Source organism: Microcaecilia unicolor, chromosome 4 (assembly GCF_901765095.1).
Source record: "Microcaecilia unicolor chromosome 4, aMicUni1.1, whole genome shotgun sequence".
In the NCBI taxonomy this organism is placed as follows: Eukaryota; Metazoa; Chordata; class Amphibia; order Gymnophiona; family Siphonopidae; genus Microcaecilia; species Microcaecilia unicolor.
Window position 1 is genome coordinate 89,253,813 of NC_044034.1, and position 19,288 is coordinate 89,273,100.

The 19,288-nt window shown below is 43.6% G+C and overlaps 1 protein-coding gene across 4 annotated transcripts in view; it reads left to right on the top strand.

Moving 5' to 3' along the window:
• The window catches only part of NEK3 (NIMA related kinase 3), a 54,993-nt gene extending 35,882 nt beyond the window's left edge, over window positions 1-19,111 (top strand). For all 4 annotated transcript variants that reach the window (XM_030199406.1, XM_030199407.1, XM_030199408.1 and 1 more), the window contains 5 exons: window positions 2,700-2,772; window positions 6,356-6,514; window positions 10,053-10,187; window positions 16,341-16,467; window positions 18,850-19,111. In XM_030199406.1, the coding sequence (XP_030055266.1) occupies window positions 2,700-2,772; window positions 6,356-6,514; window positions 10,053-10,187; window positions 16,341-16,467; window positions 18,850-18,922 (567 nt within the window). In that variant the 3' untranslated portion in view covers window positions 18,923-19,111. The remainder of the gene's footprint in view (window positions 1-2,699; window positions 2,773-6,355; window positions 6,515-10,052; window positions 10,188-16,340; window positions 16,468-18,849) is intronic.
• Window positions 19,112-19,288: the final 177 nt, after the last annotated feature.

Sequence of the window (19,288 nt, forward strand, 5' to 3'; positions counted from 1 at the left end):
TATGGCTGTTCTATGGCTGTTATGTCACGTTGATCTCTCCAGTCACAGAAATTCAAGGTCCAGCTCCTGTTTTCATCATCCCTAAGGGATCATCTAGCTTGGTGGAACCTACCAGCCTACCTTCTAAAAGGAGTACCTATGAACCTCCAATATAATGCAAGCCTATGGGTTGGGAGGCCCATTGCCAGGACTGATTGTGCAGGAGCATTGGTTGATGTAAGAGGCATCATGGACTCTCAACTGCTTGGTGGTGAACGCCATTCACTTAGCTCTACCATGATTCCTTCTGCTGTTGTAAGGAAAGGTGATTTGGGTGATTTCCAACAAAGTGACTGCAGTGGTATGCCTCAGCAAGTAGGGCAAGACCTGAAGTGTTGGAATGCTGCAGGAGATCCGCTGGATTTGCATCTGAGCAGAGCTCAATCTTGTGATTTTTATCAGTTCACAATGTTGGTTGAGAATTTTTCAGGCAAATTTTTTTCAGCAGACATTCTCTGGACCCAGAAGATTGGGAGCTGAATCCCTCAGCCTTTTAGCTCCTGGTGGAACAATAAGGGTCCACACTCTTCAATTTAATGGCAACAAACAGGAATGTGAAATGCCCTCTCTTCTTCAGCCGTAGAAAGGTGCTTATATCAGCAGGGATCAAAACCCTGGCCAGATCGAGAGCCCCTGGGTGTGTTTCTGCTGTGGCCTCTAATTGGTCAAGCCCTGTAGAGAGGGCAAAACACCTGTTTCTAATAAGTTTAGTGGCTCTGGACTGGCCATCCTTGGTACACAGATCTGATTTGTCTGCTGGAAGAGCATGCAGCCTTGTAGTCAAGGGGCCCAACCATCCTGGTTCAGGATCTAGTTGTGCTGGAAGATCTGGGCCCCTTCTGGCTTATGACCTGGCCCTTGAGAGGCAGTACTTGAAATGTAAGGTGTATTTGGCGTCAGTCATTGTTATCTTGATGAAGGCTCACAGAAGTTTTACATCCTTGCCATGTGTCCATGTGTTTGGATTTTTGAGCATTGGTGTTCAGAACAAGGAGTATTTCCATAGTGTGCAGAGATGGTCTCCTTTCTGGGCTTTTGCAAAGAGATCTTGATAAGGGTTTGGCTCTCAACTCCCTCAAGGTTGAAGTTGCAGCTCTGTGTTTTTTTTCAAAGCTAAAGCGAATAGCTTTTGCTTTGTGGCTCAGACGGATGCTGTGTGTTTCTTTCAGGGCATGAAGCATATTTGTCTACTAATACAGGTTGTGCTACTGCAGAAGGACCTTATTTTAGTCCTCAATGTCCTGGCTAATCTGCCTTTTGAGCCCCTGTGGCAGGCTTCTCTCAAGGATCTTTCCTTGAAGGTGATTTTTGTTGCTTGGCTAGGTGAGTGTTTGAGTTGCAGGCCCTTTTGTGTAGGAATCTCTATTTATGAGTCATGGCTGATTTGGTTTCCATCATGAGAATCAGTTGATGTACATTTCTGGCATTCTTTGAGGAGGGGAAATCGGATACAGCTTGGATGCTTTATAAGCTGATGTTTGTAGGAATCTCTGCCCAGAGGGTTGTTTGAGCTATTTTCGAATGAGCTTGAAGCCCCACAGGAACTATCCTCTAGTTGAGAGTATACACTGCCTCTATTGCCACCTTATCCAGTGCACCAGAGAGGACTTAGTGGCTGCTTCTCTCTTGCATGGCCCATGAAACAAAACAAGTAGCCAGTTCCTTGAAGACTGTGTTACTCGGATAATCCTTTTTGGCATTCGACTGTTCTCTCAGCTCTTAGAACCCCAAGTTTTTCTTTTTGTTTATTACAGATCAGCAGACGGTTCTCTTAAAGGGGTTTCCAAAATTTTGTGTGTAACTTGTTTTTCATTGGCATTGGTATGCTGACAAGTTTCAGACTACATCACTCTTTATACCACGGGAAGAGCTCAGCTTCTCTGCCTCCATCTGCTGGTAGGAGGACATAACCATTGATCTGAATTGGTCTAACAAGAATCAAGGAATGGAATTAACAGATAAGACCAAGTTTCCCCTTCCTGTCAAGCGATATAAGTTGTGTTTGAGACAGGACATTACAGGATTTTAAATCCCAGGTACTGAAATAATCCAGATCAAAAGGTGGGATCTATAGTCTCCAAAACTCCTGTACTGTATAGCATCTTGGATTAGGCCTAGTTTGGCCCTTAGTAAGGTATCACAACTATTTAAAAAAAGTCCAGTTGGCTTAGGACCAAGAGCTGCTAGAACTTTCATGTTTCTCAAGGCGGGTCCTCCAAATCAGAGACATGATGAAGGAAGGCACACTGGTCCATTCCATCTGTTCAGGATGCAACATTCTCTTTGATCTAGCATGTCACAAACATGTTATCACTATAACTTAAGAAGATACAGCACATTTCAGAGAAATAGGTTAATAGCCAGTAATAGAACCACAGCCAATTCAATACACAAAGCAAATTATCTATCTATCTATCTATCTATCTATCTATCTATCTATCTATCTATCTATCTATCTATCTATCTATCTATCTATCTATCTATCTCCCTGCAGGTGCTATGGTTAACAAGCACATTTTAAAATATAAATAAACACCAGGCACAATAGGGATATGAAAGCTGAAACAATATATGGGATCAGAATAATATTTCCATCTCCAGCTGTGACTTTCATCAGTAATTTGTGCCACATTGTTGTAAAACTTTTGTCTCTGTTTTAGATCACAGTTGAGATAGAACAACAAGTGAAAAAGGAATTCAGAGGACAAAAGGACAAAATTCAAGTGAAAAAGGGTAATACAGCTTTTATGAGTCTCTTAGAAACAATTAATGCTATCTTCAGTGGGCCAATGATTGCAACAGAGAAGAATCATGTTTGTGATAGCTAACTTAAAGTTGCATTCATTCACATAGCTGAAGAAGGTTGAGCTTAATGAAATTAATTTTTTAGCTGACCCAAATGACCTGTGCTTGAGCACTTAATTATCTGCAGCATCCCAGAGGACATTTTAGAGACCCTGCATACTTCACTCCATGAAGTTCTCTGGCTAGAAATATTTTCAGAACCAAAACAAACACACTCATAAGTAACCTACAAATGGTGCAGACAAAGCAGAAGGAACAGTAGTAGAGGAAAAAGCCTTGGAACTGAAATATGCATGGCTAGCGTTCTATTTTTATTCTATCGTAGGCATAAAAAAACCTCCCACCTCTGGCCATCTTCCACTTTATTACAGAAAAATATTATTATGAAAAATATTTTATTGGATTTTTAACCTTTTTAAAAGATTCATATTTCTATATAATTGTCCAAGATACTGCTACCCTCTTAGAGTTCCTGCATGTTCAGTACTTTCAATATTTTACATGAAAAACTTATCTTATTCATTGTATCATGATACACTTCCTCAGAAGTCAATCAAAATTATAACTCATGATCCCGTTCTGCCAACAAGGCCCTTTTCATGAACAAACTTGCATCGCTTCATCAGGATATGAACGGACCATCAGCATACTGCAATAGAAATATTTTCAGACTTCTAGACAGCTGAAAACTTCAGATGGTTCGTTTTAGCTTGGCAAACTTGAATGATGTCTATGCGGGCCATCTAGGATCCTAGAATCTTCCAGACTTTTTCACAGGAAGTGCCTTCACTAGGCACTGATATGACATCATGTAACCATCATCATGCATGCATAATTTTTTTTATGGTAACTTCCGTGGAGAAATGCACTAGTTCTGATCTGCACCTGTGATTGGGGGAAGATAGGGTTTTTATGGATGCAGAGCATGTTTACGTTTCATTCATAAGAACTCAAAAATCAAAAAATACTGAAGAGCAAAAATATAATATGAAACCAATACTGCTTAATTTACCCTCAGCATTAACCAAGGAAATTGCCTGTAAATCACTTATTAAAGAAAGGAAACCTTAACTGCCAGGGACGCCTACAAAGATGGTCTTCCCTTAAGCAGCTTTTATCACAGGTTTCATCAATCCTCTGAAACAGGCCACAATAGAAAACAACTCCAACTCGGAGAAAAAACTATTGTAGCCAAAAAACAAGAGGAATTCATAAGAGCTTCCATACTGTGTCAGACAAATGGTCCCAGAGGGTCATGTGTGTAGTATGTCACATATGTGAGCATCATCCATCAGGTGTGTCCTGACAGAAAAGAGGTTGAGAACCACTGCCATAAACTAATGTGTATATGAGAGAGAGAGAGAGATTCTGATTTGCTTGGTCTTCTTTTTCCTTTCATATCACCATGTTCTCTGTTTCCCTCAACTAGACAGTCCTTTATATAATTCTCTCTTGCTGAAATTGGCATCCTGTTTTAGATTCAGGCTAAAAAGGACCTTTTGCAGTTGTACTTATCCTTTCTTCTTCCACAGACATTCCCTGTTGAATACGTACCAGCATGGCTGGCATTGATCATTTATGTGTAACTTTCAGAAGGTTTTTATTCTACTTTGCCTTGCCCAGTCAGGGAGTGACAAAACAGAACATGTCTATAAAAGTTTCCAAAAACATGGTGAGGCCAGGCTCAGTACTTTGCAGAATACATGTACCCCACACTTTGTTTAGTTCCCCATGTAACATTTATGTCAGCAGAAGACAAATGACCTGCTTTCATAGTTTAAAATCTCCTGGCGGCTAAGATGACGCTGGTCCACTCTTGGAAGGGCGACTGTAGTCGCTTCAGTGGGAAGCTGGTTTGCTGTTTGTGGGGAGCTGAGGAGACATGATAAGATCATGTCCTTTCTGAGAGGACGGAAACAATACGAGCAGCTATGGGAGCCTGTATCTATGGATCTTATGAACTGATGGTGGTTGGAGGTGACTTTTATTCCTTCTTCCGCCCCCCCCCCCCCCCAGATGACTACTAGGGGTCCTTTTATAAAGGCGCACTGAAAAATGGCTTGCGGTAGTATAGTCACGGGTTTTGGGTGCGCGCCGATCCATTTTTCAGTGCGCCTGTAGAAAAGGCCTTTTTAAAATTTTTGATGAAATTGGACATGCGGCAAAATGAAAATTGCCACGCGTCCATTTTGGGTCTGAGACCTTACCGCCAGTCATTGACCTAGCGGTAAAGACTCACACGGTAGCCAGGCGGTAATGACCTATGCGCGTCAAATGCTACTTGGCACGTGTCTGATATGCACGTTCGAAAATAAAAAATATTTTTTGGACACACGTATCGGATGTGCGCCAGAAATGAAATTACCGCAAGAGCCACATGGTAGCTGGGTGGTAACTCCATTTTGGCGTGCGTAGACGCTTACGCAGCTTAGTAAAAGGGCCCGCTAATCTTCTTTACTGTGTTTAATTTTTTCCTGAAGTTTTTACCTGTGTTTTTTGCTTGTACATGCCTCTAGATTTTGGTGCAGTGAGTTAGGTGGGTGATCTGGGGGGAGGGGGCGCGGTGGATGGTTGGAAGGAATTGGGTATTTTTGTATGGATATACTTGTTTGATTGGATTGTTTTCATATTGGTTTAATACTGAATAAAGATGACAGTTTAAAAATAGTCTAAAATGAGGGGAAACGAGTGTGACTCCAGCCTCTTGGCACCTTTCTCTCCCATCTGTTTTATTACTTTTCATTTCAAGCTATCATATTCTTTGTTTTAGAGACCCTTTTGGTTCCGTAGTCTATGCAGAGTTAGAAATAAACATTTCTGAATGTTTTGGGGGTGGTACTCTAAAGTTCAGGGTCCCCAACATTTCTAGGACCGGCAGGTTCACCCTGCAAGATTTCAGAAAGAAGTAGTGTTTCTAAGGGCGGGTTCTGACTGTCCACTAAATATTTCATGGATAGTCTGCACATGTACTGCTATTAAATGGCTTTATTTTCTTTTTAAATATTTCTGTTTATTGGGGTATCAAGAACATTGAAGTTAAGATTCAGGGAAATCAGCCTTCCTGTTCCTAGAATCCCAAAACCCCATGTTTCCAGAACTTAGACATATTTGCAAAGTCCAACGCTGATTGTTTGAAGCATGTTTAGAAGCAGCATGGTAATGCTTCCCTTTACTACTACTACTACTACTACTTAACATTTCTAAAGCGCTACTAGGGTTACCCAGCGCTGTACAATTTAACATAAAAGGACAGGCCCTGCTCTAAGAGCTTACAATCTAAAGGACAAGTGAGTAGACGATACGATGGGGGCAGTCAATTTGGGGCAGTCCGGATATCCTGAAGGTAAGAGTTAGGTGCCGAAGGCAGCATTGAAGAGGTGGGCTTTAACAGAGACTTGAAGATGGGCAGGGAGGGGGCTTGACGTACTGATATGGAGGGAAACTTATGAAAGCATATACATTTTTTTTGTACAGCACTAAGACTGGCTAATCATTTTATTTGTCTGAAAAGACAGGGAGACTTCTGCAAAAGACACAAATGTCCCAGGACCTAGAAAGCAACACTGGGACAGGGAGCCTCCCAGCACAGTTTTGAATGTTCTGCAAAATGCTTCTCTTCTTGCATCCAGCACAGCAGAGGAGGAGGAAGACAGTGAGGAGACACCAACAGGTAATAATATATTGGAACCCAGGGCTGCGGAGTCTGTACACCAAGTCTTCGACTGTCCGACTCATCTATTTTTCTACTGTCTGACTCCAACACCTACCGATATTAGGCTTTAAATTTTTTGTACTGTATCTAAAGTACTGGTGGAACCAAAAAAGAAAAACAAAATTCACCATAAAGTAGGGAGCCATGCAGCACATCCTGAGATATTACTGGAAGCATGACGGCACGTGCTCATATAGTTTCAGCTTAACTTTTCTGAAGTAGGTAGACGCTTTCTTCAAAACTGTGCGTGCTTGCTATTTAAGGTTTTGTTCTCTTGTATATCCTGGCAGCGTTAAGGTAGAGTGTTCCTCTTTCAGTAACATTTTCCCTACTGATACAGAGTGAAGCACTCACTCAGCTGTGAAGATCTGTTACCCCTGGTAGAATCCAAGGCCCTGAGCTGCCTGTGGCAGCCAGTTATGTTGATTTTTATAATGACATATGCAGAAGTTTGGGACCAAATGGTTTAAATTCTACAGTATTTTCCCAGTGTAAAATGTCTGCTTTGTTGTCCAAACAGAAACCCATAGTCGACAGGCTGTCTGCAGATAAAAATGGCTTGATCCACATTTTGCAGTCTACATAACAGGTTGAATCTCTGATTTAAAGATAACTGGATAATATTAGAGGGTTACCGAAACAGGGTTGTTGTTTTTTTTGTCCGAAAAAGAATCTGTGATTGAAATTCATTGCTCGGCTTTGGCCCAAACTGGACATTCCCCCACCCCAAGTGCCTGCCATCCACCCACTCACCCACCCTTAGCCCTCCCCGAACCTGACTTACACTTGCTGGTGGTCTAGTGGTGTAATTGGGGCAGGAGCAATCCACAGTCACTCCTTCGCATATTGCTCCACTGTCAAAATGGACGATTAGATATTGAAACCATTAGATCTTCTACTGAGCCATCATTGGGAAGGAATCACTAGGGGGCCCTTTTACTAAGCTGCGTAGGCGCCTACACGCAACCAACGTGCATCAATTTGGAGTTACCGCACGACTACTGCGTGGCCCTTGCGGTAATTTCATTTTTGACGCGCGTCTGAAAAATAACTTTTATTTTCTGACACGCGTCAAGTGGCATTCTGCACGTGTAGGTCATTGCCGCCCGGTTAACGCGTGAGACCTTACCGCTAAGTCAATGGCTGGCGGTAAGCTCTCAGACCCAAAATGGATGCACGCCAATTTTGGTTTTGCTGCACATCCATTTTCGGCTAAAATTTTAAAATGGCTTTTTTTTACAGGAACGCTGAAAAATGGATCTGCGTGCGCCCAAACTGCGCGCCTACACTACCGCAGGCCATTTTTCAGTGCATCTTAGTAAAAGGACCCCTTGATGTCTAGTAAATATAGGGTGGAGGGATTGCTTAGTGTACTGTTAAAAGCAGATATCAATACAAGCAAGCCAGTGTGATCTATGTTTATTAGAGCAAACACTTGGAAACTGGTTACAGAGTACAGGAAGTCGATCCCATGTCAGTGTAAAAAAAAAAAAACACAGCCAAAATACAGAAATCCCCACAGCACTCTGAACCCTGTAGTCCTGCTTGTAAAATTCTGAAACCAGAAAACTTAACCCAGCTCACGTGTCAGAGAGGGGCATAATCGAACGTGGACGCCCATCTCCATGGGTGACTATCTCCGAGGACGGGTCCGTGAAGGGGCGGGACATACCGTATTTTCGAAAAAGATGGGCGTCCATCTTTTGTTTCGATAATACGGTTGGTGCTAGGAAATTGCATCGGATTTGGGCGGATTTGAGCTGGGCGGTATCGGTTTTCAGCGATAATGGAAATCGAAGCCGCCCAGCTCAAAAACGAACAACTCCAAGGCATTTGGTCGTGGGAGGGGCCAGGATTCGTAGTGCACAGTTCCTCCCCACACGCCGGGGCACTTGTAAAAAGTAAAAAAAAAAAAATACCTCCCAAGTCCATAGCTCCCTTACCTTGGGTGCTGAGACCCCCAATTCCCCCCCAAAACCCACTCCCCACAACTCTACACCATTACCATAGCACTTATGGGTGAAGGGGAGCACCTAGATGTGGGTACAGTGGGTTTTGGGGGTGGTTTGGAGGGCTCCCATTTACCAGCACAAGAGTAACAGGTAGGGGGGGATGGGCCTGGGCCCACCTGCCTGAAGTCCACTGCACCCACTACCAACTGCTCCAGGGACCTGCATACTGCTGTGATGGAACTGTGACATTTGAGGCTGGCGTAGAGGCTGGAAAAAAAAGTTTTTAAATTTCTTTTTTTTTGTTGGGAGGGGTTTAGTGACCACTGGGGGAGTCATGGGAGGTCATCCCTGATTCCCTCTGGTGGTCATCTGGGCAGTTGGGGCACTTTTTGGGGACTTGTTCGTGAAGAAAAGGGTCCAAAAAAGTGGCCCAAATTCTCGCTACTGCCGCCCTTCTTTTTTCCATTATCGGCCGAGCGCGCCCATCTCTCCTCGGCCGATAAACACGCCCCAGTCCTGCCTTCACCACGCTTCCGACACCCCCCCGTCAACTTTGTTCGTTCCCGCAACAGAATGCAGTTGGAGGCGCCCAAAATCGGCTTTTGATTATACCGATTTGGGCGCCCATGAGAGAAAGGCGCCCATCTCCCGATTTGGGTCGAAATATGGGCGTCTTTCTCTTTCGAAAATAAGCTGGAGAGCCTCTTTTCAGTGTGTTATAACTAGAATGAGTAAAATGGGTATCGATGTCTCTGCTAGGTCTATTCTCTTTTTTTTTAAATTTGAGATGAGCAAATTAGGCATCATTGTTAGTCCTAGCCTCCATAATCTGGAAAGGAGGAGAAATTTTCAAATAAATTCACAAACAAGGAAAAAACACATCACAAATGAATAACATCGCCTCTATACTATACCTGCATTTCCATAGACCTGATCTTAATTTTTAAATAACCCTCTCCCCTTTAAAAGATAACGCAAAAAGAAAAACAAAGCCCTAATCTTGTACATAAGTATTGCCATACTGGGACAGACTGAAGGTCCATGAAGCCCAGCATTCTGTTTCCAGCAGTGGTCAATCCAGGTCACAAGTACTTGGCAAGATCCCAAAACAGTACAATACATTTTATGCTGCTTATATTAGAAATAAGCAGTGGATGTTCTCCAAGTCCATTTTAATAATGGTCTATGGACGTTTCCTTTAGGAAGCCATCCAAACCTTTTTTTAAACCTTGCTAAATAAGATTTTAAGACATTTGTAACATCTGTAAATGTAAGATATCAGATCTGACATCTGTGGACAGGATTCAAAGGCGTAAAAATTGTTGATTCCTATTGTACAATGCCTGCACAAAAAAGGAAGAACCTGCCAGCGCATGAGTTCTGAGATAATACTTGTTGTAAGAGGCTTATAAGTAAACATTTTGGATGTAGAACGCCATGGTTTCCAGTTTGTCATTATGGTGAAAGGTTACATTTTGTATGGCCATTTGATTAATATTAATATATGTGTCAATGTGCTGCTGATTCACAAATGTGTTATTTAGGTAGCTGCATTAGAAAGTACGGTGAAGAAAAGGCCCGGAGGCGTTGGGTCCGGGAGCCCCCAGAAACCTTGCTGAACATATTGGAGAATGCAGACATTAGCTTGGCGTTTCAGACCTACACTGTGTATAAACCAGGTAAATATTCAAGCATGTTCACTTGCAAGTCCAGAGTCTTATGAATAAAATCCCAAAGGATGGATAGACTTTGCTGTTGTTTATTGATAGCTTAAAGAACAAATATCATCCAATGGTACAATTAGTCATCTTTCCAACAAAACCCATTCCATAACCTTGGGTTCTTATTTGGTGCATTTTCCTCTGTTTAAACCACTTGTTCCCCCTCCCTCCCCACTCCAGAAGAAATCCTCGATCAATTAGATGTGACCTATGAGCTTCACTCAAACTGTCATAACATTTCCTCCACTCCCTCAAAAATTCATCCAGAACAGAGACTCTAGCATACCTCATCTGCAAACATGTATTCAGTCTGCTGAGCAGAAAGCTGGTGTAGCGCCAGAGTGATTTAGTTTATTGAACAGCTCACTGTTGGGCAGATGTTGAAGAAAATAGTTGTCCCAAAGCTTTTTTTAGGTAGAGTGCTATAGTTCAAACCTGCAGACTTGTGTCTGTTATGCTTAATGATCACTGAAGATGTGTGATATCTTTGTCCAGATTTTCTTGTTCATTTTCATTTAGGTACTGTCTCTTTTCAGTCCTAAGTTACTAACTTCAAACTCTGTGTTCTTCTATATGCTTTTATTACGGAGGAAAAAGCCTCAACAGACTCCCAGAGCTCAACTATATAGCTACTGTTATGTTGGAGTACTTGCTGTCATCATAGGCTCAAAAAACCTCCTTTACTCCTACTTTTTATTCACAGTCTATTTTTAACCAGACTATTGTCCACATTGAAGGTCAAAAAAACCACTTCCTATATAATAAAAAGCACCTCCAACGTTCTGAAGCTGTCAGCGTGGACAAAAACACTGAAGCATTCGTGCTTCTGTATCCATCTCCTGACACGATGACGTCTCCCACTTCCAGGAGCGTCAGCAGCGACAGTGCCCAATCAAACCATACTAGCGCCAGCAAACTCCAACACAGTAAAAAAAAAAAAAAAACGCCAAAGCACAAAAACGTCTTCAAACGAAGAAAGGAAAGGGGCATCAACATTGCCGGTAACAACGGATTAACCCACACACACACACAGATGCGACAACCCCCCCGCGTAAAATCCATCGCACATCCCAAGTCGCCAGAGGACCACATCAACCGGCCACAGCCACCCTCACCCACCCTCCTCCCCAAAACGCACTCGCAAACCTACCTCTCTTCTCCGACCTTGGAACACCACCCTCCACCTCCTCCTCCTCCCTCCCTCTCTTCAACAACTTGGGGTGTAGCTCAGCTGTTCTGCACATGCATCGCCCCCCCCTCCCAGGCGGACATCACGTACAATGCCAGAGACGGAGGAGGGGCGAAAGGAACAGAGTGCCGGCCGAAAATAAAGGAAGCAGGGAGGGAGCATTTGGAAGAGGGGAGGGAGGGGATGACCGAGACACTTGGAGCTCCAAACAGGCAGCCTAAATGGCTGTGGGGCAGGCACTCCAGTTGCAAAGACAACAGTAGCAGCGGCGGGAGAGAACATTTGCGGCTCCCGCCACTGCCGAAGGAGCTGCGGAATGACAATGTGGAGTGCGAGGAGCAGCGTTAACAGGTAGGCGTTATAAGGATCGAGCTTTATAATATGCATGTGACGGGAATATTCAGTTTAGGAGACTATGGTTCAAAATCTCTTTTGCCTTCATTTTCAGAACTATTTCTTTTTGGATGAAGGCTCTAGTCACAGCAATCTTTTTAAAAGGAGATGGAGGGGGTTGGAAGGAAGGGATGGATGGGGGGGGGGGGAGGTGGGAGGGACCCTGAACGTGGGAGGGTGGGACCCAGAATGTGGGAGGGAGGGAGGGACGGACGGACCCTGAATGGCGGAGGGAGAGGGGACACGACGACCCTGAATGGCGGAGGGAGAAGGGGAAACCCTGGGAGGGAGAGGGGGCCCCTGCCACTGACGCCCACTCTCATTCTCACACACACTCTCACACAGACAGTCTCACTCTATGTCACACACACACACACACTCGCACATTCACTCTGTCTCTCTCACACACACTCTCTCAAACATACACACTCCGAGGAAACCTTGCTAGCGCCCGTTTCATTTGAGTCAGAAATGGGCCTTTTTTACTAGTATCTTTATATTTGATTTATTGCTGCTTCCGTGTACTCTCGTTTCTCTTGTCACTCAGTCTTACTATGCCACGGCCGACTCTGGTCCAGGTTTTGGTGTTCCATACACTTCCTGCTTCAGGGTCCATGATACTGGCGATTCTCTGTCAACAGCAATACAACTTACAATCAATAATTTTTCTCATTTGCCACATATTGAGTTTGCTTAACGTACCTCACTGCTCAATAGTCCGTTCTACCGGAAGTGTCCTATTACTTCCTCTCCTCCTTTCATATGTTGTGTGGTATGACGTCATTTCTGTACTATTCCTACGGTACCTTATTACTTAGAAAAAAGGCTGTTGAGGCTTTTTCCTCCGTAATAAAAGCATATAGAAAAACACAGAGTTTGAAGTTAGTAACTTAGGATTGAAAAGAGATAGTACTTAGTAAGTTTATCCTAAGGAACGCTATACTAAGAGAGTTTAGGCATTTTCATTTAGGGTCCGCTTTAGTAAGGATCTCTGGAAGGATCTGTGTGGGTAAAGCAGAATAAATTGAGCCCTTTGTGATGCTTCACTGTTGTGCTTCAGGCACTGACCTGTGATTTCTGGAAACTTAGGAGCAAACTGTGGAGAAAATGAAAATTACTTCTGTTTGTCAGTGTTTTAAAAATATCTATGTTGTTACTACAGTTACTAACGTACTATCATTAATGCACATTATTATTATTAACTAGGTCGATAAAATAATGCGCATTACTGGTTTAGCATATGCTAATGTGATAGTGCATGTTAGTAACATTTTTGCTGTTACGTAAATTAAACTGAGAGAGACGAGGCTTGGGAAGTTTGACAAAATTCTGCACCCCATTCTGGCCCATCCCAAGCACTCTGTCATTATCTCCATCCTCTCTTTCCTTGTTCTGTCTTATTCCTGCTCCGATACTTACTCATTTGCTCATCCATTTTCCACTATCCCTGATATACCTACTGCTGCTTCTGGCTCCATGTACCTCTCAGTGAGTTTGATCTCTGTGGTGCCTTTACTTCTGTGCCGTTCTCACAAGAACACAACTTCCAAAAACAGCACAGGAGCTTATTATTTCTCTCTGGCTTTTCATTCTACTGATGCCTGATTTCGGAAACTTTTCCTGTGTTTCTCAGCTTACCAAGCGAGTAGACAGCAGCCAGCTTCCTATTGTTCCTTCCCTCCCTTGTTTTTCCCTCTTTTTCATGATAGTAACCTTTCCTTCTCCCGTTTCCCTCTTGTATTCCAATCTGTGTTATGCTATTTTGTGTTGCCCCCTTTCTTCTCCCCTAATTAATTTATACATTGTAAAAGCTTAGGTCTTTTATGCAGGTGTGCTGGTGTTTTTAGCGCGCATCAAAAATAGGCATGCGCTAAACGCCAAAGACACCCATAGGAATACATTGGCGTCTTTAGCGTTTAGCGCTTGCCTATTTTTAATGCGCGCTAAAAATGCCAGCGCACCTACGTAAAAGACCCCCTTAGATTTTTATTTTGAAAGTTTGCAGTATAACAAATAAATTGAACTTGATCTTGATCACTGAAGCTCTAAAATGCTGTGAGCTCTGCAGAGCCCAAAACGGTAGCAGCTCTACTGAGGACGGTACTCATGGTAGGAACAGGAGAGTATGACTGTCAGAGTGGGATAAAAACATACAAACATAGAAAAACAAAGGCAGATAAAGCCCATATGGCCTATCCAGCCTGTCCATCCATGCCATCTTCTATCCTTTTCTCTCTTTTAGAGATCTTATATACTTATTCCAACCTTTCTTGAATTTGGATACAGTGTTCGTCTCCACCACCTCCACTGCGAGGCTGTTCCACGAATTCACCACCCTTTCTGTGAAGAAGTTCCTCAGGTTACTTGAGTCTATCCTCTTTCACCCTCATTCCAGAGCTTCCTTTCAATTGAAAGAGACTCACCTCCTGTGTATTTATGCCATGGAGGTATTTAAACATCTCTATCATATCGCCCCTTTCCCACCTTTCTTCCAAAGTGTACCTATTGAGATAAATCCATCCTCATACACTTTATGACGAAGACCATCGACCATTTTAACATGGTTGGTTAAGTACTGCAGAAAATTAGCAGCTAACCCGCGTAGGTGCCTATGCGCGCCCAACGCACGCTAATTTGGAACTACCGCCCAGCTACCGCATGGCCCGGGCAGTAATCTCATTTTTTATGCCTGTCTTGTATGCGCGCTGGAAAATATATTGTATGCACACTGACAATTACTGCCCGGTTAACATGTGAGACCTTACCACTAAGTGAATTGCTGGCGGTAAGGTATCAGGCCCAAAATGAATGTGCGCCAATTTTAATTTTGCCGCATGTCCATTTTTGGCCATTAAAAAAAAAAGCCTTTTTTGCAGGAGTGCTGAAAAATGGACCTGTGCACGTCCAATACACATGTCTAGAACAGCACAGGCCATTTTTCGGCGGACCTTAGTAAAAGGACCCCCAAGTGATTTAACTGATGAACGGCCAGCTAAATCGCTTTGAATATCGGCCAGTGTATTTTAGAAGATTTGAATAGAAAATCTGAGCCAGCTGATTTAGGTATTGTGGCATTATGACTGTAGCATAGGCGCGTATCTGCGTGGGGCCACGGGGGCCTGGGCCCCCATAGATTTGGCCCTGGACCCCCCTGCCGACGACCCTCTCCACCCCCACCGCCAACCCGCCGTTGCCTATCTTTGCTGGCGGGGGACCCCAACCCCCCTCTCTTCCGTTGCAGCAAAGCTTCCTGTTCTGAGTCTGGACGTCAGACTCAGAATTTGAAACTGAAGGAAGCTTTGCTGCAATGGAAGAGAGGACCTCGGCTGGCGGGGGTTGGGGTCCCCCGCCAGCTTTGCAACGGAAGGACCTCGGCTGGTGGGGGTTGGGGTCCCCCGCCAGCTTTGCAACGGAAGGACCTCGGCTGGCGGGGGTTGGGGTCCCCGCCAGCAAAGGTAGGCGATGGCGGCGGAGGAGGGTTGGCGGCGGGAGGGGGTGGAGAAGGTTGTTGGCGGGAGGGGGTTCCGGCAATGGCGGGGGGGGGGGGGGTCGGTGGCGCCAGGGGGGGGGCTAAAATGTGCCCCCTCACTCTGGCTCTGGCCCCCCTCCCACCGAAGTCCAGATACGCCCCTGCTGTAGCATCATCAATTTTCATTGACTTAACCATTCCTGACAGTGGTGCCAAATTCTCCTGACAGTGGTGTCAAATTCTACACATATAATTAGGTTATTTTTAGTTATTTTAATTATTGGTGAGGGAAGACTTCCCTTGGCTAAATCCATGTTGACTTACTGGGCTAGATGGACCACTGGTCTGACCCAGTATGGCTACTCTTATGTTCTTATGGTTTATTTCAACTTTCTCTACCACCTTTCTTGAGGATATCACAGGGTGGTTCACAATTAAATTACAAATAATTCGAAAATAGAATATGAAAAGGAACACCAAAGATCATAGAAAAGACATCAAAATACATAGATATCAAAATACATAGATAAGGGGGCAAGCACAGATATGAGGAACAAAGTTTCAGAGTTTGCAGCAAGCTAGCTCAGGTACGGAGAAAGTGGATAGTCAGTCGCCACATGTACTAAAGGCTTGGTAGAAGAGGCATGCTTTCACCTGCTTCCTGAAGGAGAGGTAGTCTGGAGTTGGGTGATAAGATCAGAGAAGCTTCTTTGAGGGAGAGATTAGTGAGTTGTGTAAATAATGCATGAAGTTTGACTTTTGCCATTCCCCCAGTTCGTAGAAGGACAGAACTGAACAAAACAAGAGTGAGAATGAGATACACTTCGGGCTGAAAGGCTGGAAGAAACCACTAGATTTTTACATTTTGTTTTAACCGTTTGGCTGCCAAGTTCACTGAGCTTAGACATATCTGAACAATTTCAGATTTCATTAGAATTAATTACACAACGAAGGGATGAAAGAAAAATCGACTGTCTCCTAAGTTTTGACGATGTCTTAAGAGCATTTTCCAGGTTTTCCTTTGAGGATGTTAATGTTGTTTTCCTGTTGTTCTGCAAAGGCTCTGGTGATTGCTTGAAAGGTCCACTTTCTGCTGATACCAAAGCACCAGATGAGACAGATAGTGGTGAAGAAGACCCTGCCATTGATCCAGAGAGATTTGAGCCAAGGTCCGATGAAGAGGACACGTAAGTGCCAAATCAAGCTGCTGGAACAGAGACTGGAGGGTTTTTGTTTTGTACTTACAGTGCATGTGAGTAACAGCATGGTATCTTCCCTTGAAATATGGCAACTTCCAAGTACTACTTCAGTGTATACTGTTACCAGACACTTTAGGTACTAAAAGGAGGGAAGGGGAGAGTACAGAAAGGCAAAATAAAATGCTTACTGGTCAATATTCCACCAGCAGTGGTCACCTGGAGGAAACGGCTAGATTTTTGAATTTTATGTTAACTCTTTGGCTGCCTCCAATCCTGTTAGAGTCCATCTCTTCAATCACCTGGATCCTAAACTCTCCAATCCCTCACCATAGTAGAAGCCCCACCCACAACCTAAAATGCACTCTTTCCTGCCTCCACCTCGACCACCTCAACCACTCCATAACCCCTCTTCACCACTGGGATTTACCCAGGAGAGATTTAGTGGAATGTGGCTGAAGCAGTCCCCTTTCTGTTCCTGCCTCATTGGACCTGGCTCTGAAAATGGTGCCCCTAGTGTTAGTCTTGCAGTAATAATGTTGAGGGTCAGCACCCTAACCAGTTGTACAACAAGACTGGCACTACTACTACTACTACTACTTATCATTTCTATAGCGCTACTAGACGTACGTAGCGCTGTACACTTGAACATGAAGAGACAGTCCCTGCTCGACAGAGCTTACATTCTAATTAGGACAGACAAACAGGACAAACAAGAGATAAGGGAATATTAAGGTGAGGATGATAAAATAAGGGTTCTGAACAAGTGCACTAGGGGTACCTCCATTTTCAGAGCCGGAGTTGATGGGGCAGGATTGGAAAGGGAATCGCTCTAGCTCCATCCTACTAGATACCAGGGATTTCCCAAGATAAGTCCTGGTGGTGGAGGGGTTATGGAGAAGTCCGGGTGGGGAAGGGTGGGTTTTGGGATGTGGGCAGGGGCTTCCATAATAGAGATGCATTTTGTGCTGTTCTATCTAACAGCTTAGCTATGTCGGCACCTGTAGAACTTCTGGCCCTCCCCTGACCAACCTCATGACGCCCCTCTCCGGCCTGGCTCCAAGTTGGCCAATTAGTACCAGTATTTAGCAATATTGCCTGCCCACCCCGCTGAACACAAGTTAAGTGGGCAGGAGCCTCTCCTTCCTGCTTAAATTGCTTTAATATTCAGGCTGTGAAAAGTCAGCAAAGGAAGCAAAAAAAAAAAAAATCGAAACCTAAAAGTTAACTAAGTATGTAGAAAATAGAGGCAAAATGAGGAAAACTGAAAAACATTTTTTCATGCTTTTAAGAAAGCTTGGGTGCTAATGAAAATGTTTAACTTCTACCCTATTACTCTGCTGTAAAATTTATTTGGTAGTGAGTTTATAGTCACCACAACATGGGACACTATTCTATAGAAAATAACACTGCTGTTATGATTACTTTACCTGTTGCTGTTCTGGACATCAGATCTGCCCTGTGATTAACTTTTATGTACTCAGTATTTTTGTTTTTCCTTTCTTGGAGTTTAGTGGGACACATTGAGCTCTTTAACTGTGCTCATGTCGTCAGCATGGGACACACTATTCTGTATAAACAATGGGGTCAATATTTAAAGTATTTTAAGTGGACAGGCAATGCCCCTTGCCCACTTACATTGTGTTCATCAGCATTTAACTGGGCAGTGCCGATATACATCAGTACTCACCAGCCAAGTAAAATCTGGTCATTAGAAAAGGGGCTCGGGGGGTGGTCCTAGGGTGATATTCAGTGCCGATGCCCACATAACTAAGTGGGTAGATAGGACTGCTATGCAGGTACCGGTACTGAGTACTCATCAGCACCCACATAGCTTCTGAGTCATAGCCAGAATCTTATCTGTACTCCTCTCCCTACTCTCCCTCTCTGCCCTCCCCCCAAGCTGAGCAGCCCTACCAGAAGCTTCTCCCGGTAGCCTAAAAGTCTTTTGAAGCAGGAGTGCAGCCTACTCACTCCTACAAAATGGCTGCTGCAGCCTATAGTTGTAGTCTTACGGTACTCTGGGAATGCAAGTGCATGGGTGAATCTCTTCATAAAGGCGGTTATTAAATCCCAATAAATAAATAAATTCCAATACATAAAGTAGGTGCGGACTCTCCATGTGTATATTTTTTCCATAGATAAGCCATTATGCAGTTTTATAAACACTTTTTTCTGCATATAAAACAGACTTTACCTGAGGAAATAGCTTTACAAAATGAGACACTAATTGCATAGCTACTTGATCTACTCTCTTCAGGACTCTCCCATCTTTTGCTGAGTGAGGATTGTGTAATTAGTAAAGAATGAGGAGAATGTGAGATGTCATGGTACACTACTTTGACTAACAGGACTTTCAACAATGTTTTCCAGGGACTTCGAAGAGAAGGATGCGGATCCTCAAGACTGGGTGTCAGACTTGAAGAGAATGGTTGAGATACAATGAATGTTCTACATTTAACTTAAGGAATAAATGTTATAAAATGTGACTGGTTTAAAACAGGAGTGCCTGCCTTCTAGAAACTTATTAAAATGCAGTTTCTCATTCTCTGATGATATTGCTGAGCCCCTGCCAAATCGCAGTTGTTTTTGAAAGATAAGATATGTATAAGTAAATTATTTTCTTGATGAGTTACAGATGTCTTTCTTTTATAAACTGATTTGTCACGGAGAAGCAATGACAGGCAGAAAGTGAGGGTGGAATATTAGATCTTCCTGCCCTCCCCAACTCTGTGAGATTCATTATTTCTTTTTTTTTTTTGGGGGGGGGGGAGGGAGTTCACAAGGTTTGCCATCCTTGGTACATAGGGCA